Below are 23129 nucleotides of genomic sequence, written 5' to 3' on the forward strand. Positions count from 1 at the left end.
GCTACCCTACGTAGAAAACGTTTGGGAGCAACGCAAAGATGGTGGACCGCTGGAGCATCAAGGAATACATCTGATGAAAAACATTAGTAAACAGCGATCTCAATGCTGTAATGTTCAAATTTACTTAAACTTGTATTTCCCTAATATAGCCAAGTGTTATATTAAACACATAATAGGGACCAGAAAAAAACACAGCATATACAAATATATTTAAGATAAACACCAATCACCAACCCCATCATATTCAGTTAAATAAAAAAATTAAAAAACTCTAATTTATCTTAACATGTAATAAGAGCAACATATATCCATACATCCAATTTATTTCTAACGTTTTTAATTAATAAATAATTTCAATTTGACCACAGAAAGGACTAAAAGAGCACAGTCACATCAACGTCATTGACACAAGTTTATTCAAACAGCATCACATTAACTGATTTAAAAAAAAAAAGAGCAAATCTTTAAAGTAAAAAAAATCCAACAAATGACACAAAGAGTAAAATCAAAATCGGTGCCTCCCTTTGAGGTGACCCAATTAGGATACATATGTATACACACACACACACCTTAAAATATTTCTTAATTATTTGCCACACTTAGTGTAGCATGGCACATAAAATCATGAGAAAAGTGTTGTAAAGCGTAATTTTGGAACAAAAAACTTTCCAGGCAATATATGTATTTGTAGTCTATGTTTAGAAGCTGTATGATGATTGTAGTCTGCACGTTTTGAGTTGAGGAATTTGATTTCTACTTGCCGCAGTATCTGCAGTTGTAGCCGTTAAGCCCGACGGAAACAGTTTATGTTAGAGTCAAAAGCAGCATGTATGTGAATGAAATGGCAGACCTGAAATCATTGAAGAACAGTTACGGAAGACTGAAATGACATAGTACGGCACATTCGGCCCAATAACAATTTGTAGAGCCGTTACGATGGAGAAAAAAAAATTCTGCTCTTTATTAGCTGAATCTTATTAGGTTAGTTCAATATGTATATGAGCAGCTGTAGTAGCTGTAGGTTTGGCACAGCGGTGTTTCAGTTCTCAGACGCCAAAAATGATTCTGAGATCAGCCAGGGAGAGTTTGGTGACGGTGCTTCCTGTTCCCGACAGCACGTTTTGCGCCAGCTCCTTCTTCTTCACCTGCAGTGTGGAGATCTTCTCCTCCACCGTGTCCTCACACACAAACCTGTTGACCAACAAACACCCCAAAAAATTATAATACACTCGTGACACACGGGACAAAAAAAGCATAAAATAATTTGACAGTGAAGATGCAAACTAATTCAGTTTTGTTTAAATTTCAGTCACTCAGAACATACATTAGTTGGATGTTGTCCCATGAATATATGGATTTGTTGTTCAAATCCTGCCTTAAAAATAATAATTTCTCCTCTTTTAAGAAACATTTCCTTCAGTGATGTATTCTGACCCTTTTTAGATTTCCTTGGTGGATACTTGTCTCATTGCTCTTGTTTTGCATCAACAGTATTTGATATGACTTAGATCTTAGTATATAAATCATAGTATCCTGCTGATTTTTAGTTTTTACCTGTGGATGGTGACATCTTTCCTTTGTCCGACTCTATAGATTCGGTCACAGGCCTGATCCTCCAAGGCTGGATTCCTGTCAGAGTATTCAGGGTTCAGAGGTTATACACTCAACCGTTGTTGGTAACGACCTCATCACTGCAAAACAGCACCAAAAAACACTACCGTTTCTGATGTACTGACGTGTCTGTGTATAATATCTTTGTGCTAGCTTTATGGGGATGATAGTTGAACTTGAATCGATAGCTGAAGCTGAAGACGATCGAGCTTCAGTTTAATCGAGAGCTTTCGAATAATTTTTCATGTGAAGTTAAGTAGAAGATTAAGAGTTTTTTTGGATTTGTGTCTCTCACCAGTGCATGTCAATGAGGAAGAGGTGATTCCCACCAATCAGGTTGAGACCGACGCCTCCGGCACAAAGAGAAACCAGCATCACCTGTGGCAGAGAAACAAAAATATAAATGTATATCTTTATGAACACTCAGAATGTGGTCAGCTTTACATTGGTCAAAGGTCAGAGAGCTGCATTATTCAACTCCCCGAAACTGGAAATCTTCTTTTTTTCTTTCAAAACTATGTCCTTAAAGTTCAGATGAAGTGAAATAATCAATATTTGGTGTCAGTAAACTGATTCTACATTTAAAAGCATCAGAAAACATACAACAATATGGATTGTTGTGTAGCGTTTGTATCCGTTGGAAAAAATAAATACTAATCATGTGTTTTGTTTCTTTTTCATTTGTGGGCTGACGTTTACCTGTGGCCCCTTGGGGTTCGTGTTGAATTCTTCCACCAGGTCCATGCGACGCTTGGGGTTGACGGAGCCGTCAATGACGGCGTACCTCAGGTCCATGTGCCTCAGGTGAACTGCGACGATCCTCAACATGCTGGTCCACTGGGACACAATCACACTGCGCACACACACACATTAACAGAGAGGAGATGTTGCGTTGGTTACAACTAAGAAGGTAGGATAAAGGTTCCGTCTGCCAAAGGGAATATCCTTTTTTTTTACCTTTTCTGATCGTCGCCCTTCTGTCTGATTTCCTTCAGCTCAGAGACAATAGCAGCAATCTGGGAAATGGAGGTTTGACGAATTAGTTAATTTGTAGTCACAAAGAAGAGCAAAAACAACCGCAGCGATACAGGAAAACAAAATGGCATCTAGCCGTTTGTCACAAGTTCTTCATGAGTTCCCGGAACTCACCTTGGTGCTCTCACGGGCGTCCTCAAACAGCTGTGAGGGGAAGCGGGTGCCGTTGAGGGCCACCGTGTCTTTGGGGTCCGGGCCCGACGGCGAGGGGCCGGCGGAGAGCGACAGGGCGTTGAGCTGCTCCTCCAGGGACAAGACAATCCCGTCACCCTGCAGCTCCGACGAGTCGAGAGTCTGAGCACAGAGAGAAAGAAGATACAGTTGTTCTTTTGCGTACTTATTTGTGTGAGCTTGTCTTTTCTTTTTTTTGTGAGAGCAGCGATTTGTGCCTACGAACCTTCTGCAGGAGGGACAGATGACAGCAGCACTGTCGGAGGCGCAGCAGCAGGGACAGGATGTGGACGGTGCTGGACGCCTGCTGGGAACTGGACGCAGCTGGTTGAGGCTGGGACACACCGAACTCCTGGGCCACTGGCGAGGCAACACACATATTACTTGTAGTTTGGATTCTTTCATTCACCCTACTTTATTTTTTTGAGTTATATTCATAAATATATATAATATTATACACACTGCTTTCTGCGTGATTATGAGCTACGGTGGCAAGAAGTAATACATAACTGAGGCATACAATATATTCTGCTTTATTTTACTTGATTTAAATTATTCTTTGTGTGACCATTTCTCACCAAATTTGTGTCTGGAAAAAATAAAAATAAAAAAAATATATATATATATTTCTGTGCTGAAAATGTCCAATTGCATAACAAGGACTGAGGCACAAATATAAATCCATATAATCCCAGTCGGGTCATTTGTTCATGAAACCACCAGCTGATATCTCACCTTTGTCGAAGGGATTAGAAGTGGACTTGTTCCCCTTCTTCTCCTCGTTCCCTTCGTGTCTCTTCAGGTAGTTCTGCAGAGTGGATCTAGAAGAAAAAAGGGGAAAATTTGTTTTTATTGATCTATCCACTTAATCCAGAAAGATTTAATCACATTACATCTCTCTTTTTTTTTTAAAAAAATTCAGACCACAGATATGTCATTAGCATAACTGACTGTCATTGTGTTACCTTGACTGGGCAAAGACCACATCATACACCGCCTTCTCGTCCTCAGACAGTTTGAGTCGATGTATCTCGCAGGTCCGACTCGGAAGAGACACCTGAAAACATTTAACAACTTCACTTCAGCCAGGATCAAGGACGAGCAGATCACTCTGACATCAGAGTCCACAGTGTGCGTGTGTGTGTGTGTGTGAGTGTGTGTTTGTGTGTCTCTACCAGTGGTTTTCCCGTGGAGTCCATTTGGTCTTTGGTCCGTCGGAGCAGCAGGCTCCTCGTCAGGAGGTTCAGCCTCTCTCGGCCTCTGTTAGAGCCGTTGTCCACCTGAGCTTTCCAGAGTTTGTACTCGTCAAACGGAGAGCAACGCAGGAACCTGAGGGACGGACAGGGAAGGAATACAGTCTCATTCCATCTCGACTTCACTTGGACCGGGACAAAGAAGCAGTTTATGCAAGTGGTTTAAAAAAACAAAAACAAAGCGTCAATATTTCTTTGTCCACTGTGAGAAAATGTGGACTCAGACTTGTCTTAAGGCTGCTAATAGAGATGATTAGAGATGATATTTCTAAAGCTGAGGGTTTTCTTTCTCCAGCCAATCATTTTGTTAGGGACACTAAACATTTCCTTTTAAAACTCCCGTGTCCTCTGTGTGAATTTGTCTTACTTGAGCAGCGAGTACATGTCCAGCAGGTTGTTCTGGATGGGCGTGCCAGTGACCGCCCAGCGGGCGCCGGCCCTCAGCTGACAGACGGCCATGGACGTCTGCACTTTGGGGTTTTTGATGTTGTGGGCTTCGTCGAGAACCACGCGGGCCCAGGCCACTCGCAGAAGAGGAGCCGAGTGCAGCGGCTGGAGAAAAATTTAGTTTCTCCATTATTATTAACAAAATGGAATCAAGTATCAGCTGCTAGCGTCTTCACTTTAACTGTAGTAAATATTACTCACCACATTATCAGAATCCTTGGCCGGTCTCTCGGCATCCTCCTTCTGCACTGGGATCTCCTTAGACACCAAACTGTATGTGGTCACCACCACGTCGTGATCTGCCAGCCTGAGGGGGAAGACAGAGACTCAGTTTGACTGTCTGAGCTTCAAATGTCCAAGGAACGGGAAGGAACCTGGGAAACTTGCGTTATGATTTAACTATAGAGTTTGGATTTTCGCAAGTGTTTGAGGGCAGAAAGCACAAAGAGGAATAAGGACATTTCTCTCCATTGCTTTGTCCGATCGTGATTAAAGCTCTTCAATAGACACATCACTCCCCTAAATGGAAATTCAAAACCATTCCTTGAGCATCATCTGGTCTATGCTGACGTCTAAGAGACGCTCAGTTCAGTCTGAGATTATGAAGCTGACTGCTAATTATGGCCAGAGTTATTATAGTTTTACAATTTTCAATAGTTTTTTTTACTTAGTTTTACAGTTAGTTTTTTGATTTCAGTTGTTTTTGTAAGTTTCGCAAGTAAATAGGTATTTTAGTTTATTTGTATTCTTAGTTTTCCAGGTTTTATAAGTAAAGACTTGTTTTTATGTTTGCCCCCATTGGACTACTAACTCGGGCCGACCCAGGCGTTTCAAACTTGTGCTCTGATAATCGGCAGGAAATGTTAGAACGCGGTATTGTTGCACAATCTCGTGTCGGTCTTCTCAATCGTTAAAATAGTTGTGTGTGTGCGTGTGAACGTGCGCTCGGTTCCCCTCACACTTCGGCACTTCTCTCTCGGTTGGGGCCGTGGTACAGACACACCGTCAGCCTGCCGTTCTTCACGTGTCTCTCGATCTCCTTCTTCCAGTGGTGAACCAGGGAGGCGGGGCAGATGATCAGAGTTCCTTTAGAGACCACAAGGCTCGAGTCTGGACGATGAACAAAAAAACAACACAAACAGAGGTATTATTTAATTCGAAATAATAACTGCACTGACCAGAACTGAGGTTGTCATAATCAAATGAAAGAGTTCTCGTTACCAGTTTTGGAGATCCACTTCTCCAGTTTCTTTTTCTCCTTCTTTCCATCCTCCTCTTTGGCCTTGATCTTCTTGGTGAGTATGAGAGCGATCATGGTCAGGGTTTTCCCAAGTCCCATGTCATCCGCTGATTCCCCAAAAGCAATAGCGAGAAGCACAAAAAAAATAAGGAATTACAAATTACATGCAGCTTCACTGACACCTTATGAAAAAGTTCTCTGTTCACTGGAGGTAAATGGCACGTAGTTTTTTCATACCCAGGTCTAATAACACTTAAAATACATTATGTCTTATGTCTCCTTTCAGAAACAATTTCCTGGTTTCTCTGGATAATCTCTATTTATTTTTCAAATTAACAGATTCCTTTGTTTTGCTTTTGATTGTTCAGTGAAAGAAAACATTAAAATGTAAAAACAAAGCACTTTGCCATTGTTGTGACCCTTACAACGAATACACCTCACTGACTTTACTTCACCAGAACCAGGTCAGTTTTTTACTCAGAAGGGAAAATTAACAAATTACTATTTTAAAAAAATGTATTACATTATTATCCCCACTTTGACGTCTCATCAGTCTTCATTCCAACCTCTTGAATAAAAATGATATTAAATGGTGAACATACCCAGAATTCCTCCGCAGGGATTCTGGGCTTCTCTCCAGAGCAGCCAGGCCAACGCTCTCCTTTGATGGGCCAGGAGCAACACCTTCAACAGCCAATCACAATCAAGAGGACAGTGTTATTACAGTAGAGTCACAAGAGGATATCGAAGCTCTGTTTCCAGAGCCAACTGTCAAGAGAATTTTTAAACAAAAAGTATAGATCTGATATTGGGAAATAGAGGGGGAGATTGTCTGATCCAATGAACAGCCTCAAACTAGTTTCTTTGTTTCTGCGTAATCCAATTAGTGGCGTTAGATAATCTATGTGAAGCTCGGATTAAAAAAACAGACTGGAGACTGGAGGACAGCGATACCTTGATGCCCCTGGGGTCTGGGACCTCCGCCTCGGCGTCGGGGCAGGACTCCAGGGATTTGTGGAGGTGGTCGATGGCCTCGCAGGTGGCGTTCTTCACCGCAAGCATGCGGTCGTTGGTCATCCTGCCACCGTAAAAGGCCTGAGCCTGCGGGTTTGCTGGAAACACGAAAAAGGACTGAGGACTAAGGGTATAATCGTACGAATGGTAATTAAAGCAGTGAAAGAGAAAGTAAATGTAGAGACGAATGGTTAAGATGGGAAAAAACGACACCTAGGTGAAAAAGTCGCGAAAATAATTGAGAGGAACCACAGCCGAAGCTTTTCAGATTGAAAACACATCTAAAAGAAACAAAAGAATTATCAAAAGTATTACAGAAATGTGTTTGAAAACCAGTGAGTGTCACACAACTCACCTCCGTACATCTGGGTGTAGTCCTGGCTCATCTGGAGGCCCAGGGAGCTGCCGGAGGCCTGGTGCTGAGAGGGGCCGGGGGCCGGAGGGGCCGGGAGCAGGATGGTGCCCCCCTGTCGGCTGAACGGGATGGTCTGACTGCTACCGGCACTCGCATCGCTGCCGTCACATCCACCCTGGGACTCTGTGAGAGAGAGACATTTGAATAGCACAGTTGCCCTGGCAAGACACTTTTATGTAGACTGCTCTCCAGACTGTATAAATGTATTCAGGTCGTTTCTGCAAATTAATGTTATTACATGTTTCTGTATACTTGTATTGCTGCATATCACTGAATTTAAAACACCATTAGAGTAGAATAGAATGATTTGGAATTTGAAATGCATGTTTTCACCTTAAATCTGTTCAAATCAAACGATACGTGACTTAGTTTCTCTGTTCATTAAAAATCAGGGTTTTATGGCTGCTCAAGTCCTAACTACTGACTTTTACAGCCACAGCTTTTCAGATACAATTATCTGATGTTAAGTGGAATAATTTGATGCTTTAACTGTGGAGTGGAGGGAAATCTTACAAAATATATATATATATGTGCATATATATAAGCTGGCGACTTACCCGGCTGAGAAGCGCCAGTGAGGCGCAGAGACTCCAGTGCTTCTTCCAGCTCCTTGACCTGAGTCTTCAATCTCTGACCTTTGTCTGGCAAAGCGGCCACATTCACCACAGACAGAGTGGCCTTGTCAGGAGGGGAGGGGGAAAAAATGGGTGAGGAGGATAGACTTACAGCTGCTAAGAGCCAAAAGTTGCCATGTTAGTAAGTAAAAACAAAGCTGTCAAAATTTAAGATTTGAATGTGTGAATATTCAGAGATTGGAGACTACCCACCGTTTCCAGCAGATGAAAGCAGAGAGATCAAAGGTCTGTGGCAGACGTATCAGTATGGTTGATATCATCAGCTGATTTTAGCTTATAATAAATTCATTTTGGTTTAAATTCACCCCCCCCCCCAAAAAAAACACAATTGGTGAGAAATTGCTCGATACCCTCGATGTGTGTGAGGTGCATTTGTGCAGCTGTAATCTGAACCATAGAGCCCAGCAGTCGATCATGTCTGTAGTCCTTCGCTCACCTTTTTCTGTTGAAGCTGAGAAGAGAGCAGACTGTGCAGCCCCCTGGGGTCCCCCTGTTGACCTTTGACTTTAGAAGCTGGCTGAAATCCCGGGAAGGTGGTGAGGGTTTTTTGGACCGCAGCAACTGGGGGAGTTTTCGGAGCGGCAGGTTTCACTGACACCAACACGACATCATCATCGTCGTCGTGGTGATTTTTGTTTTGACTGGCCTCAGGCTGTGTTGGTTTGTTAGATGTGGTGTTGACAGGGTCTCTGGGAGCCTGGGTGATGCTGCCTCTGCTGCTGCTGGGTGCTGATTCAGAGACGCTCTCTTTTAGCGTAGAGTCGGATGGTTTCACCACACAGGTTTCAGCAGCAGCCGGTTGCTGCTGTGGCAAGTCCTTTCGAGGATCCTGCGAGGTTTTGTTCATAGAAGAAATAGCCTTTTCTGTTTTGCCCTGCTTGGTGTGGTTCTCCTCGGTCTTGTTTGGCACCTCATCTGTCAGCTTCTCCACGTTCCTCTCCTCCTCCGAAACTCTTTTCTTTAACTTCATGCCCGGCGGAAGCGGTTTGCCTCGGTAGGCGTCCAGTGAATCCAGCTTCTCTTCCTCCTCTTCTTCCACTGCCCCTACGCACTTCACACTATCTTTCCGATAACTTTCTCTTCCTTCGGCATTGCGACTGGCCTCGCTGTCTTTCTCGTCTCTTCCCTTCTCGTTGCCTCCACCACTCTGCATCCTTCCCCACTCAGAGACCTTGTCCTGCTTGCATTGGGACTTGAAGGGGTTTCGGACAGGTGGCAGGCACGAGGGCTGTGGCTGTGTGTCGGGTAGAGGGCTTCTATTTTCTTTGTCTGGCTGCAATGATGGAAGACAACAGATAGTGATATATATAAAAAAAAAAGTACACTTCTCATGCTGCTTCACATTATTATTAGGGTTTTTTGTATGGGTTTCAGAATTTAATATTTTTCACATATATAGTGGGGTCACTTTCCCATTTAACGGTTTAGGCATTTAAAACATATATTTTTATTAGAAAACCTGCTCCAGTTCAAGATAAGAGATCAAAACCAGTCACCAGTCCAACTACTGACCAATCAGATCACTGGACAACCAGCAGCATCATCATTCTACAGGTTCCTGACTGGGACAAAAGGGTTGAGAGAGCAGATATTGAGCTCAACTCCGCTTTTAGAGGTGAATTTTTTTTCTAATTCACTAACTCAATTGACGTTTCATTAAATCCTTATTTAATCTCTAATCATCTTTATCAGCAGCCTTAAGACAATTCTGAGTCCACATTTTCTCACAGTGGACAAAAAAATAGAGATAAAAGCCTGGATCCAAGCCAATAAACCACGAGATGAATCGTTACCATGAAACATTTGATTCAGAGCAAATTGATGAGAATTTCACATAAAGTTATGTGGATTTGATATCTACTCCTCCCACGACAGAAGTCTGAGATGACAGAACCCCTGGTGGAGTCTATATCTCATGAGACAGGGGCGTCTTACCGCAGTCCAAGGCACGTTTCCACACCACCGCTGGCCTGCTTTTTTACCTAAAACACACCGGTAGAATAATCTGGAAAAAAAAACCCCAGAATGAATTTAGAGTCAAAGATCCAATCCAACCAAAAGCCAGGTATTTTCTTGCTCATATTTATCTTGTTTTGCATCTGCCTGGACACCCACCTGAGGCTCTGCTGCTGCTGACTGTAGGTGAGAGCTTGGAGCTCCACCGTTGAATCCTCATGACGGAGGCAGTGGGACGGTGAGACTCTGGGAAGCGATGAAAAGAGATGTTGTAGATCACAAACATGAAACATAATGAAACATGAATCTGCCAAATGGTTTGAATATTATGCCACAAAACAGAAGATAGTTTTGATGCTCAGACCCAGTATTTTTGAATATCAGCGTGTCTTTATGAGATAAGACTTGGGGCATTTGATTCTATGAGCAAAAGACAGAATAGGAACAATCTAATAATCAGGTGTCTCAAAAGTCTCATGCATTTGAAATTCACTTGTTACAGCAAAATGCAAGAGTCAGGCAACAAGGGAAGAAGTATAAAATATTACAATATATATATTTATATGTATATATACACACAATTAAAATAGATAAAAAAACTATAAAAAGACAATTTTAAAAAAGCTTTATACATCTTATACAAAGTGCAAGTATTCCCCTGTGAAAGAAGGCTAAAATGTGCAGGGATTTGAATTTGAAGTAAAAAAGAAACAGTGAAAACATAAATATGCATCTATATATTGCACAGGATGATAGAAAAAAATTGCACAGTTGTTGTGGAATATAGATATAGATATATAAAGTACATAGGATGATAGTGAAATATGGAATGATATGGAGGAAACCATAGATCTTTCTCTGTGGGTGTTACCGCAGCAAGGTGGATGGAAGAATATTTTAAAAAAGCAATAAGATATGTACAAAATATTAAATATAAATACTATATTCAGAGCAGTAACAAATAATTGCACATGGAGAATAAGTATTGCACAGTTGGTAGTTGCACTCAATTGAAATTAGATATCATCCACTGTGTCCCAGCTGGACATTTTAAGATCCAGTTAAAGATCCATCACAGATTGCCCATGATATCTTCTCTGAATATATTATTATTATTATTATTATTATCTGTACCTGGCCAGTTGACTGAAATCACAGCCTTGCTGGGCAACGCAGACGTAGAAGCTCTTGCCTTTACGCGGTCCATCCTTGACGCCGGTCTTTAACATACACACGCTGCCTGCATGAGGATGATGAAGAGGACAAGTTAGGAAGAGAAGAGGAAGTGATGAAAACTCCGACTACACGCTGCAAGTTAGCAAGACAGAAGGACATGTGATCGGTTTCAGCTGAAATGTAACCGAAAATGCGTTGTCATGCAAACAACAAACACTGTTTCGGCGAATGAAAACATAGCTATGAATTCCGGAAACTGAAAACAATATCTAGCCTTATTTGTGTTGTTGTTGTAGTGACTTACCGTGAACATTGCACAGAACCTTCTCCATTGTCCTGACACATTGACTTCTTCTGTTCCACACAGTTCAGTTGCCAAACTCGAAATATTCAGTTTTTTTCGTACCGTCCAATCACAACCTTTAACAAAGCACATCCGGTGTCTAGATGTCAGTATAAAAGTTCACTTAGAAATAAATCGCGAAAATGTGCTCGGATTAACAGTCAAATTACATATATGATACCACATAAAGTCGTGTAGTAGATCATATTCAAAAAATGTTAGTGTGAAAAATGAAAATTAGACGGCATGCCAGATTTGTATTAGCTCGATGACTTTTATTGTGAAATTTATTTTTGAAAGGATCGTTGTGGGACCGGATATAATTCGAATATATTTTTTTCAAAAAATATTTCAAAAACTTTTTGATTTATTAAACATGTAGTTTATGTATTATTTAATTATTGCAGCGTGTATTAAACAAAAACATCGTCCTATCTGTTCCACACAGTTCAGTTGCCAAACTCGAGAAATTCACATTTTTTCGTACCGTCCAATCATAACCTTCAAAAAAAGCACTTCCGGTGTGTAAATGTCATCACAAAAGTTGACTTACAAATAAGTCGCGAAAACTGTCAAATATAAAATCAAATATATCATATCACATAAAGTCGTGTAGTATAATATGCGATATGCTAGATTTGTACTCGCTCCATGACCTTTATTGTGAAATATATTTTTGAAAGGAGCGTTGTGGAACCGGATATAATTCGAATGAATTTTTTTCCTTCAAAAAAATTGCATAAACCTCTTGATTTATTAAACATGTAGTTTATGTATAATTTGATTATTGCAGCATGTTTTAAACAAAAAACAATATAAATAAATTTAAAAAACAGACTGTTTAACTACACTACCCATAATGCACCAGCGGTTTGTCGTCTTCTTCTTTTTTTTATGACTCTCGCGGGCTTTGTTTTTCTATGGCGGCAGACTTCGAAACTTCACTCTGTTATGTTTCTCCAACGCAGACTTTTACTTCGGTAACACCGCTTTTCTCCCGCGTCGCAGGTAAACTCAACGTGTTTTGACACATGTATTAATGTTGTTACTTTATTTGACTTGTCACTACAGTAAAAAAAACAACAACATATACAACAACTTTTTCGTGTGTCGAGGAAGCCGAGCCGTTTTAAAGACAACGGCGTTTAACTAGCTTAAACATGCTAAGTGCGCCATCAACCTGTTAGCTTACATTGTACGATGTACGTCATCGTTGTTGTGATGTTTGTCAACCTGTCACAGTTTAGTGTAAAACAGCGGTGATTTTAGTTTCGTCACTAACCAAACAAACAGCCGTTTAACAACCGTCTCCTTCCGCTGTCGTGATAACGCGGTGTCGTTATTAACGTGTATCGGGTTCTAGCTAACGTTAGCAAACCGGTGTTATGGCCCAACTGGTTTTTGATGTAACTGGTTCCCGAACCTAACAGCTGCAGATGTGATCCGCAGCAGTCAGCAGATATACGTCACTCATCCACAAATATATGAACGGCATTTTGCATGTCGCATCTCATATGTAATGCGGCGAATATGATTGTATAAGTCAGCACTAATTTACAGGCAAGAAAGTTCGCGTTGAGCAGGATTCGATGTCACCACAGCACAAGTCTTCCAACTGACATCCCTCGATCATCACCACGAGCCGCAGTGACTCCACCAGACGCAGGTGTCCGTCACATGTAGATCGATGATGTCACACATGAATCAGCTGGTTTCCTTCAGCTCCTCAGGAAATACACGAAACTCATCAAGATTTTTTTTTTCACAACAGTACACACCATGACGCAAATACTTTTAAACTGTAACGATATAACTCCAACTATGTGTTTACTGTCAAAACACACTAAATAATTACTTGCTCACTTTGGGCCACAGGAAGAGGATCTGCAGCTGATAGGTACGGGAACCAGTTAAATCGAAAACCAGTTGGGCCATAACACCGGCGTCCAATTATAGTTTTCTTGGAATCTCTGAGCTTTGGGTCTGGAGAGCGTGTTTATCCACGATGTGATTAGCTCTTAACCTGTCACCATAATCTGTCGCTCAAATCCGGGGATTAGCGGGACCTGCCTGAGAGGACATGTCAGCTCCAGACGGGCTTCATCAGTACTCCCCGGCAGCCTTCCTGGCAAGGTGGATGCCGAGCAGCGACCGAGCCGGGGTGATCCTCAGCCCCCCCAGCGCGGACCCCTTGTTGGCCGGACCCCTGCGGCTCATCGCCGCCGCGGGATCCTCGCCCATGAAGCCAGACGACTCGTTTGCCTCCGACTTCGCCCCGCTGCCCGCCTCCGCAGACAGCAGCTGCTGCATCGGCGGGGATGGATTTGCGCGGCTGTCGCCCGGAGGAGGAGGAGGAGGAGGAGGAGAGACCGCCGAGGCTGACAGGCCAGTGGACGGTCATCCAGGTGGACAGATGGACGGTCTGGATGAGATGGCGAGCAGGTCACAGGATGTTCCACTAATGATGAAGCTAGAACAGGTATAACAACATGCATTGTATTTCTCACTCCTGTCATTGATATTCATAGCTTATGAATATTGATTTCTGCCACACTGGTAAATCAATTCTTAGTCAGATATCTGGAATAACTTGTCCACGACAGCTGAAATTGTCACTGCTTTCACCTCTACATCTACTTGTCACATTAACTTCTGATTTCCAATATCTTAACAGATACAATATTATGATACATATATATTCAAATAGTTCAAATTTAACAGCTAAACAAGTAAAACTGAATGAAAACAGAAGCAGCAACTTGTTCACTACAAATGTTCGGAGCGTCTGCTGATGTGTGAACTTCCGTGATGATTATACCACTGATCCTTGTGAACTTGGTACCCTCACCCTCTAGCACACACTCACACGCACACACACACTTTGCCTCTTCTCGCTATTATTAGTGTTTTCCCGTGAGACTATTTAAGTTGGCTATGGCAATGGAAGTGTGACCATAAGAGTCTGTTAGCACTTTAAACATGTTAATTCATCAGTTTGTTTATTGTGCCTTTTTGTGGTGACCAGCCACAAATAGATGTCTGTTAAATCGCCTGGGGAAAAAAACACGAAGACACTCTAGAAAATTGGCATTATAGCTGCATTTATCCACATGACTCATTTGAATATAATGTTGTGTTTGTGCAGTTGAGGAAGTGGCAGCAACACATGCAGGAGCAGCTGAAGGCCCATCAGCTGGAGGAGCTGCTGCGGCTCCAGGAGGAGCAGCAGAGGCTGCTGGGAATGATGAATGGGTCCGAGCACTGCGCAGGAGGTAGTGATGACGAGAGTGTTGACGAGAGTGACTGCAATTCTGATCATTTGTTTTACTTAAGATATAAAAAAGAAATACAGGTTGATGAGCGAGGTGAATGCTTTTTTTTCTCGAGCCCCCACTTATCCATTGCTTCGTTGTGTTTATATTTTTGTCCTATCACCATGTGAAGTGACAGTATTGTGCTTTACAGATCAGTCGGAGGGTTCGGGGCTATTGGAAGCAGAAACGGAGGAGGACTCACTCCAGGAAGCCTCTGATCACAGAGAGAGCCCACGACAACTGTCACCGGCAGGGAGACGGGAGTGGCTACCAGGACGTCTAAATCATGAGGAGGTGGACAACGAGGAAGAGGGTGAGAAAGCACAAACACATATACACACCTTCTAGTTTTTGTAAGGGCATCCCACTACAATGGAGCTGCCGAGCCTGATAAGTGCAATCCATTCCACTCCCAAATATGCGTCCATTTTGAAGCAGCGTGATCCACCGGCCGTCTTCTGAAGTATATTTAGTTTCGGGGTTAGTGTTCCATAATTTTTTATTTGTACCTGGTCTTTAATGTGAGCAGGCTACACAACATATCACATCGCTAAGCAGATACCGCAGAGCGTAGCTATCAACGGCTCTTTGATTGGTCGACAAGTCAGCCTCGGCGAGGCTCCCTTAACTTTTTTTTACTGTTAGAGATACAGAATTCTACCTGACAACAGCAAGGAACTTAATTCTGATTGGTTATTTTTTTTTCACCAAGGGAGGCAAACCCGTTTCAAGCCTCCTTTGATGCCTGGTTTGACTCACACAGTGACGTTAGCCATGACAGGAGTCAAGACGAAACAGAAGTTGCACTATATTTATTCGGTTAATAGACACAGAATCTCTAACTGAGTGGTGTTCTATTGTCATCACATATAACTTCTAACTTAGATCTTTCTTCTTCTACAGACATGTCAAAGTCCAGTGGCGATCACCAGGAACAGAAGAACGTTACGAGCCGTTTTCAGGAGCACGACGTCACATTGATACCAAGTAATGGTGCGGCTTTGACCGAAGAACGGGGAAGGAAAGAAGATAAAATCTCACAGGAGAGGTATGTACTATATTCTTTAATATAAAATTATCAAAGAGAAAAACTAAAGCCTCATGTACGTGGACCGCTGCAGTTGTTATTATACTTCTTTCTAGACGTCTTGGAGTCTACTTGGACCGTCGCTCACTTGAGCCAGTTGTGGCAGTCAAACGTGCCAGCATGTTTTTTTGACTGTTTTCCTTGTGTGTGTATTCCCCCTCATCAGACCGATTAAGCCAGGCATTGGAGGTCACAAGCAGACATTTGAGGAGTTGTTGGAGGAGCAACTGAGGCTGGAGGATCAGAGGCTGAAGTCTGCCCGGCAACAAGAGGTCAGAGAACATAAATGTTTTATTCCAAAGCTTATTATTCATTAGGATTATCACATACTGATGATCTCATCCAGCGTCTGTTAGACAGCTGAGCCATTTGAGTTTCTATTTAAAAGTACATCTTTTAATGTCCTCACCTATACAGAGCCAAGATGGAGCTGAAGCTGTACACGCCCCTCCTAAGAGGGCCTTTCTGAAACGAGGCGAGGGGCTCTCTAGGTTCACCAACAATCGCAAGACCTCGTTAGCAAAAAAGGAGGCGAAGAAGGACTCCAGACATCAACCCAGAGTGATCACCCGCAGCAACTCGGAGCCGACGGCTATCCAGAGGGGGGGCACGAACTGCACACAGCGGCTTCCTGTGCAGCGCAAAACCGCCAAACTGAACAAGGAGAACCGACTGAGGGGTCTCGGTTCGCCGCCTCAGGACAACAGAGCTGAGAATAAGACGGCACGGACGGTCCTGGGTAGTTACCAGAGGCAGAACACAGAAGGATCAGAGTCACAAACCAAACTGAGTCAAGTAAAGGAACAGAACAACAGGACGGTGGGTCTGTCTGCTCAGACACTGAGGAAGCCCGGGCCGCACAACACGCAGCCGAACCCTGTAACCAAACAGGTGGGCCTGTTGGGAGGAGGGCCGGGGACGGCTGAAGTGTACGCATCTAAAGATAAAAGTTCAGGAGGAGAAGTAGGAGGAGGACATGGAGTTCCAGTGGACTCGTTTGAGTTGTCGTTCCAGGACAAACTCCAGCACTGGGAGTGCGACCGGCAGCTGGAGAACATGGAGCTGGGAGAGTTTGAGTTGCTGGAGCAGGCGGCCGAGGAGCTGTCCTTCTCGTCCAACTCCTCCTTTGTCGTGAAGGTGCATTACTTCAGCTTCTTAAATGTGAATATTTTCTGGTTTCTTTGCTCCTCTATGATGGTAAACTAAATATCTTTGGTGTGTGGACAAAACAAAACATCATCTTGGGGTTTTGGGATTAACATTTTCCCCCATTATATGACATTTTCTGGACCAAACATCTAATCGAATAATCAAGAAAATAATCGTCAGTTGCAGCCCTAGTATTCTCATAAAAGTCTGTGGAGATTCACATTGATCCAGGTCATAGTTTTCCAAGCGGTCACTGAATCAGGAGCAACTGGACTTGGTTGTAGGTTGTTGAAAACTTCAGTTCACAACAATAACTCAGACCTGAAGATGAGAGTCTACAACCAAGTCCAGTTGGACATGATTCAAATCCCCTTGGATATTCTTATATATATAACAAAAGAATGATTATAAACGTTTGGACAAGGATCGTGTAAAGAAAGCTGCAAGAATATTATGCACCCTGCAGCGACGTAACATTTTCTAGTAGTTAAAGATTTGATCTTGATTTGTTTGTTTAAAGATTCTGCTCTTCACTCACTCGCAGGTTCTACAGATGGACAAGCAGCACCGGCAGCTGCACGCCCCTCAGGGCCTCTACCAGCGCCGGCTCTCCTCCACCCCCATCAAGTCCCCACCCGGAGGTGAACTCCAGAGGTGCAGGAGTGTCGGCAGCGACATTGGTTTGGCGCGTGACAGCGGTTCTGTGAAATCAGAAGCATTTGTGGCGAAGGTAAGAGACGATGCGTTCGAGGACAAAATGAGGACAGAGGATAAAGAGGGATCGGACAACTCGGATGCTTCCTCCTGCAGTGGCTCTGAATTTGAACACCAGGAGGGGGCGGTCGAACCTCCTTTGTTTCCCAGCACCCTTTGCTTTCCCACATCGCCAAACCCGCCGTACGATAAGTGGTCCTATCAGGACGAGGACAGTCGTAGAAATCCAGATGGAGCACAAGGCTTTGATGGGGAGAGCGACAGCTTCCTCGGCAACGCCGATGAGTCGACTCTGATAGAAGACACGGACGGGCAGCAGCGGAGAGTTGTGTTTGACGACGACGACACGTGGAACGACACAGAGGAAACTCCCAACAGCAGCAGAGCATTCAGTCCGGCTGCAGAGCCAGCAGCCAATGGCGTCTCAGCACCGGTGCAGACTTTGTTGCGGAAGGTGGCGGTGAGCAAAGTCGTGGAGCTGGATAAAGGCACAGTCATTCGACCAGCCAATCTGGAGCCAGCTCCTCTTCCTCCTCCGGCCTCCCAGCTCATGACCAGGTTGTTCCCCTCGCTGAAGCCGAAGGCCCAAAATCTGCCTTCTCCTCATCCTCTTCCTCCTCCTCCTCCTCCTCCTGCTGCTGCTGCTCCTCAGTCCAGAAAATTAGAGGAGGAGACAGGTGAGGCAAACTCTCGTAGTCTACACACCATGGTAATAAGTATAACTTTGCTGTGATGGATAGTCTGATTTCATTATAAAAATCCAAACTTTAAAACAATGTTCACATCTTGTCGGTCCTCGTTTTGTAATCGTGCACGTTTTATCTTCTGGTCCCCAGGCCAACAGGTCCAGTCCCGACAGCTGAGGGAGAGACTAGTCGAGCTGGAGATCGAGATCGACAGATTCAAAAAGGAGAACGCCGCCCTCACCAAACTCCGACAGGAGAACGAGAAAAACCAGGAAAACCTCAGGTAATAACTAAGTCTTACACTTAACTTTGCTTCAACACCCTTTAAACATATTTTTTTTACCAATTCCTACGAATTTGTCTTCTCTCTGTTGTTTATCTCAACTTTTTTCTTCAGGAAGGAGCGTTTGGAGTTCGAGCAGACAAAAGCGGAGGAGCTGGCCGAGTTTGAGGAGTACAAGAAGGAGGAAAACAGGAAGCTGCAGAGAGAGCGCAAAGTTTTCGAGAAGCACGTGTCGGCCGCCAGAGCCATTCCTGACAAGAAGGAGCGGGAGGAAATCCAGGTGAAACAGAGACACGCTAACAAAGAGGAGTTATTAGATGTTAAATTGACTTCAAGTTCATAATACAACATTGCAGCACAAAAAGCAGTTAACAGGTAGAACTCCTCTTTGAATCTATCTTCCTCCATCCCCCCTCCAGGCGTTGAAGCAGCAGCTGAGCTCCCTGCAGGAGGAGCTGAGGAGGAAGGAGAGTCGCTGGGCCTCCGCACACGGTCGCCTGCGGCAACAGATCGACTCCCTCGGCCACGAGAACGGTTCCCTCCGGGACGAGGTACCACTGCCTGACCTCTGACCCTCTTTTACCCCAGTTACACCTGGCATTGAAATTCAATCCATATCTGGATACGTTAGATGACTGGATGTCTTTATCGAGATACCAGTTATAAATGTGGCCGTGGAGAAGAACTAAGAAAGATTCCTGTCAGTTTTTCTTTCCTGAATTCTTGTGCCAGTTTAAAAACGCCATTTCGTCATAAAAAGTCCTATTTATATTCTATGCTATCATGAAAGAGTTTTATTTGCAGCAACACCATTTTGTTTTTTAGTTTATGTCCTAAGCATAATTTCTCTTTATATTTCAGATCTGTATGTTGGAGAAACTCCGCCTCAGTACCTGGAAGAAAACATCCGTCAGCGCAGAGAAAGACAAAGAAACAAAAGACGGCTCAAGGATATTTGCAAACAACGTTTCATCTGTGACCAAAGGAGTGAAATTTGCCGTAAGCATGTTTATAATGTTCGATATTGACTTTATTCATGCTCTCCAGAAAGCATGTAAATACTCACCTGGTCTCTCTGACGGTCCACAAATCTTTTCATTGACCAAACTTTCCAAACCTCCGTAGATGCTGATAAACCTTTTTTTTATCATTACATAAAAATCACAGGTTGTTTGTCTTTAATTTTCCAGAGTCCTCTTGACTCGAGGGGAAGCAGCAGCAGCAGTGGAAGCAGCATCAGTCCTCTGCCGAGCAGCGCTGCTGCTGCAGCCGGTCGAAGGAGCTCCATGGAGACCAGTCAGGCTTCTACAGGTACAGGGAGGTTGTTATTACTGATGGAAATATAAACCACATTATGGATGTATTTCAAACAGTACTGAGCCTCAGCTTAAAGTCATTTGTGTGTTGTTACTGTGGGTCTCTTTGTTTGGGTTATTTGGCTCCTAAAGTTTGACCTCAAAGCAGTTATAAGTTCCTTTTTTTTCTTCATGAAAAATACTTGAACCAATTAATCAATTATCAAAATAGTTTGCGATTAATTTAGTAGTCAATTACAAATTGAAAACTTGATTTACTGTTGCAGCTCTACATCGATTCAACTCCAAATAGAATGAGAACATTTCTCTGTATGAATGAATAACTCTTTTCTAACGAGTCTAAAAAACAAAAATCAGGTAACGCAGATTTAAAATTTGTCAGATGTAGTGAAAAGTTTAATAGTTCAATCGTCAAGATATCTTATTTTATTTTTCTGTTTTTGTGTGGATTCGTCCTCGTCAGTAGGGATGAAGAGCAGCCTGAGGAGGCCGTCGGTGCCGATCGCCTCTTCCTCGTCCACCTCTTCCTCCTCCTCACTGGCCGGCAGGAGGACGGAGCTCGAGAGGTCAACAGCTGCTGCTGCCGGCAAGAGTCAGGACAAACTGCCAGAACAATCGAGAAGCTGCTGCTCTCCGGTCAGAGGCGTCGACCCTGACGAGCTCTCCGCTTCTCTGGTAAAAACAAATCTGTCAAACCAAACGAATGAAACATGTTATCGTATAATTTAATAAAAGCCACAAAGGCAATGTTTATTTGGTGTCAAGCAAAAGGTAATTTGGGAGACTGGGGACAGAGTGGTCAGTTGAGCCGCTCACAAAGACTGTTATTTCAGTCATTTGTTATTTGACATCTTCTCTCTGTAGAAAAGTGATTCTCTGCCAAAAGAACCCGCGTGCAGCGAGCCCGAAGAGGTGGAGTCGTCTCAGGAGGTCGTCACGCATCCTGATGGGAAGGTGAGGAGGTGGAAGAGCAAGGACGTCACCAGCAATGTGAAATCCAGAAAACTCAATGATATGATGATATTTAGTTTTATGTCATAGAGGAGCAGAGAAACCAGAAAATATTCACATTTAAGAATCAGAAATCAGAGAATTTTGATGTAAAGTTCTGGTTCTGATCTCTCCAGACGGAAAAGGTTCTGTCCGGTGGCGATCGCCTCATCGTTTACCCCAACGGCACCAGGAAGGAGGTTTCAGCCGACGGACTGACGGTCAAGGTCACATTCTTCAATGGAGACACCAAACAAATCACAGCCGACCAGCGAGTGGTGAGACTTTTCATGACGTCACATGGCATTTGAATATGAATATAGATCTCTACAAACAGATCACTAACAATACAATGCTAAGTCAGCTGTGCAGGTCTTGTTACAGGAATAACATTCTCTCTGGTAGTGAGCCAATCTATTCTAACTGCTGAACTTTGTGTTGAAGTAGGGCAAGGAGTGTCTGACTAACTTTTTAATTAAACATTAAACATTTAATTTAGTCAAAAAAAAAAACATTACCATGTACTGGTAAGCTTCTCATGGCTGCTCTGCTCCGTGTGCTCAGATCTACTACTACTCCGAGGCCCAGACGTCACATGTCACCTACCCAGACGGTATGGAGGTGCTGCACTTCCCCAACAAGCAGACCGGTGAGAGCAGCTGCTGTAGCCATGGAGACAACTTTTTTTTTGGTCCTTCTATTGTCGTGAATACATTAAAAACTCAAAACTCTCACATTCAAATAAAATGGCGGAGGCTACATATAGGGAATTATATAGTAAACAGGACTTCAGGCATACATTAGAGGAAGAAGTTGTCAGGTTTTAGTCATGAAAGTAACAATAAAACACAAAGCAAAAATACTTAACCCACATCAGATTAGAGCCATTATCAATGTTGTTAGGAAATTATTGAAAAATACGTATAACTTTTTTCATCTGACAAATTCAAATATCTTAAATTTTAAAAACGGATTAAATTTGTCAACTAATTAATAAATCTATCGTCACATCTCTTGATTATTGAATAATATTAGTGTATATTATTCATGCAGGTGAGGACCCTTTTAACTACTTAGATACTCTCCAGTTAATTTACCTGGTGTTTAAAAAAAAAAAGAAAAGTTAGAATCCTTTTGACAGGTAAATGACCAAAGAAAAGAATATTGGATAACAAAGTGAAAATCGAACCACAAACTGCACATCAGCGACTGAAACCAGTGTCATGATCTCGCTGAACTCTTCGTCAAACTTGTTTTATTTTCCTCCCCCCGCTCCAGAAAAGCATTTCCCTGACGGCCGCAAGGAAATCACCTTCCCAGACCAGACGGTGAAGAACCTGTTCCCAGACGGCCGAGAGGAGAGCGTGCTGACAGACGGAACCGTCATACACGTCAACACGTGAGTAGAACCACAGCTTCTCCAAAACCCAGACATATTCAGTTGAATGTGCCCATTAGAGGAGAAGGGGCAGGATGGTGGATTGACGAGAGGATTATGAGATGTTGAGCTCTGGTTCATGATCTTGGCTGATGATACAAGTTTGTCTAAAATGTGCCATGTGTCTCAGGGACGGCACCAAGGAGATCCACTTCAACACGGGCCAGAAGGAGATCCACACGGCCGACTTCAAGAGGAGGGAGTATCCCGACGGCACCGTGAAGACGGTCTACGCCGACGGCCGGCAGGAAACTCGCTACCCGACCGGACGGCTCCGGATCAAAGACAAGGACGGGAACATCGTCCTGGACAACAACAGGCCGTAGAACCACAGCGACTCAGAGCCAAGTAGATGATTCTGTTTCGGGTCCCGGGGGGTCATTTTGGTACAAATTGAAACAAATCAAACTTTGAAAGAGGCAAAGCTACAGGAGAAACAGGGGGTCAAGGAAGTCATAAGCCTCTATGAAAGTATTTCAATTATTTGTCAATTCTAGCCGTCTCGTTTTATGGCAACACTCAAACAGGTTGATGTCTGTAAACACTACAGTCCTTTTTCCAAGAAACAACACTCCATAGAAGCAGGTTTTTTAAATTATTATTTTTTTTTAATCACGTCTCGTCAGTAGCACACGATGTTTGTTGCACTTATGAGCTACCGAATATCTAAATGTGAATATTTTAACAGGAACTGTGACATTCCCAGTAAAAGCCTTGAGAATAATGACGAGCTGAACAGAACTGGTTTAGTGTTTGTGATTTTAATTTGTAAAAATGTCAATACATATTTATTTTCTTAGCCGACTATGAAATAAATTTTATTTGTTTTTGTTAATTGTCGTCGACAAAACTCAAG

The 23129-nt window shown here is 43.1% G+C and overlaps 2 protein-coding genes across 5 annotated transcripts; one reads left to right on the top strand and one right to left on the bottom strand.

Moving 5' to 3' along the window:
• Positions 1-399: 399 nt before the first annotated feature.
• On the bottom strand, positions 400-11400 carry ttf2 (transcription termination factor, RNA polymerase II). The gene is made up of 23 exons (XM_035651667.2): positions 11258-11400; positions 10912-11017; positions 9937-10023; positions 9757-9826; positions 8258-9094; positions 7744-7864; positions 7127-7309; positions 6712-6869; positions 6360-6441; positions 5739-5864; positions 5477-5627; positions 4719-4824; positions 4438-4622; positions 3993-4146; positions 3783-3874; positions 3553-3638; positions 3044-3177; positions 2761-2940; positions 2569-2627; positions 2311-2464; positions 1907-1989; positions 1555-1629; positions 400-1191 (listed from the first exon to the last, which is right to left on the bottom strand). The coding sequence occupies exons 1-23, from the start codon at positions 11283-11285 to the stop codon at positions 1047-1049; spliced, it is 3402 nt and encodes a 1133-aa protein (XP_035507560.2). The 5' UTR covers positions 11286-11400; the 3' UTR covers positions 400-1046.
• Positions 9884-23108, top strand: cenpj (centromere protein J). 4 transcript variants are annotated; one of them, XM_035651664.2, is made up of 19 exons: positions 9884-10015; positions 13357-13775; positions 14442-14568; positions 14762-14923; positions 15514-15658; positions 15864-15969; positions 16115-16834; positions 17391-18237; positions 18397-18529; positions 18644-18809; positions 18949-19080; positions 19391-19528; positions 19720-19840; positions 20309-20520; positions 20710-20799; positions 20973-21113; positions 21400-21484; positions 22114-22234; positions 22404-23108. In XM_035651664.2, the coding sequence occupies exons 2-19, from the start codon at positions 13377-13379 to the stop codon at positions 22597-22599; spliced, it is 4041 nt and encodes a 1346-aa protein (XP_035507557.2). In that variant the 5' UTR covers positions 9884-10015; positions 13357-13376; the 3' UTR covers positions 22600-23108. The 4 variants fall into 4 exon arrangements, with proteins under 4 accessions (XP_035507557.2, XP_035507558.2, XP_035507556.2 ...); XM_035651665.2 differs by lacking the exon at positions 9884-10015 and adding an exon at positions 12151-12304 and having other exon boundaries at positions 20312-20520; XM_035651663.2 differs by lacking the exon at positions 9884-10015 and adding an exon at positions 12152-12304.
• Positions 23109-23129: the final 21 nt, after the last annotated feature.

This window comes from Scophthalmus maximus, chromosome 14 (genome assembly GCF_022379125.1).
Source record: "Scophthalmus maximus strain ysfricsl-2021 chromosome 14, ASM2237912v1, whole genome shotgun sequence".
Lineage (NCBI taxonomy): Eukaryota > Metazoa > Chordata > Actinopteri > Pleuronectiformes > Scophthalmidae > Scophthalmus > Scophthalmus maximus.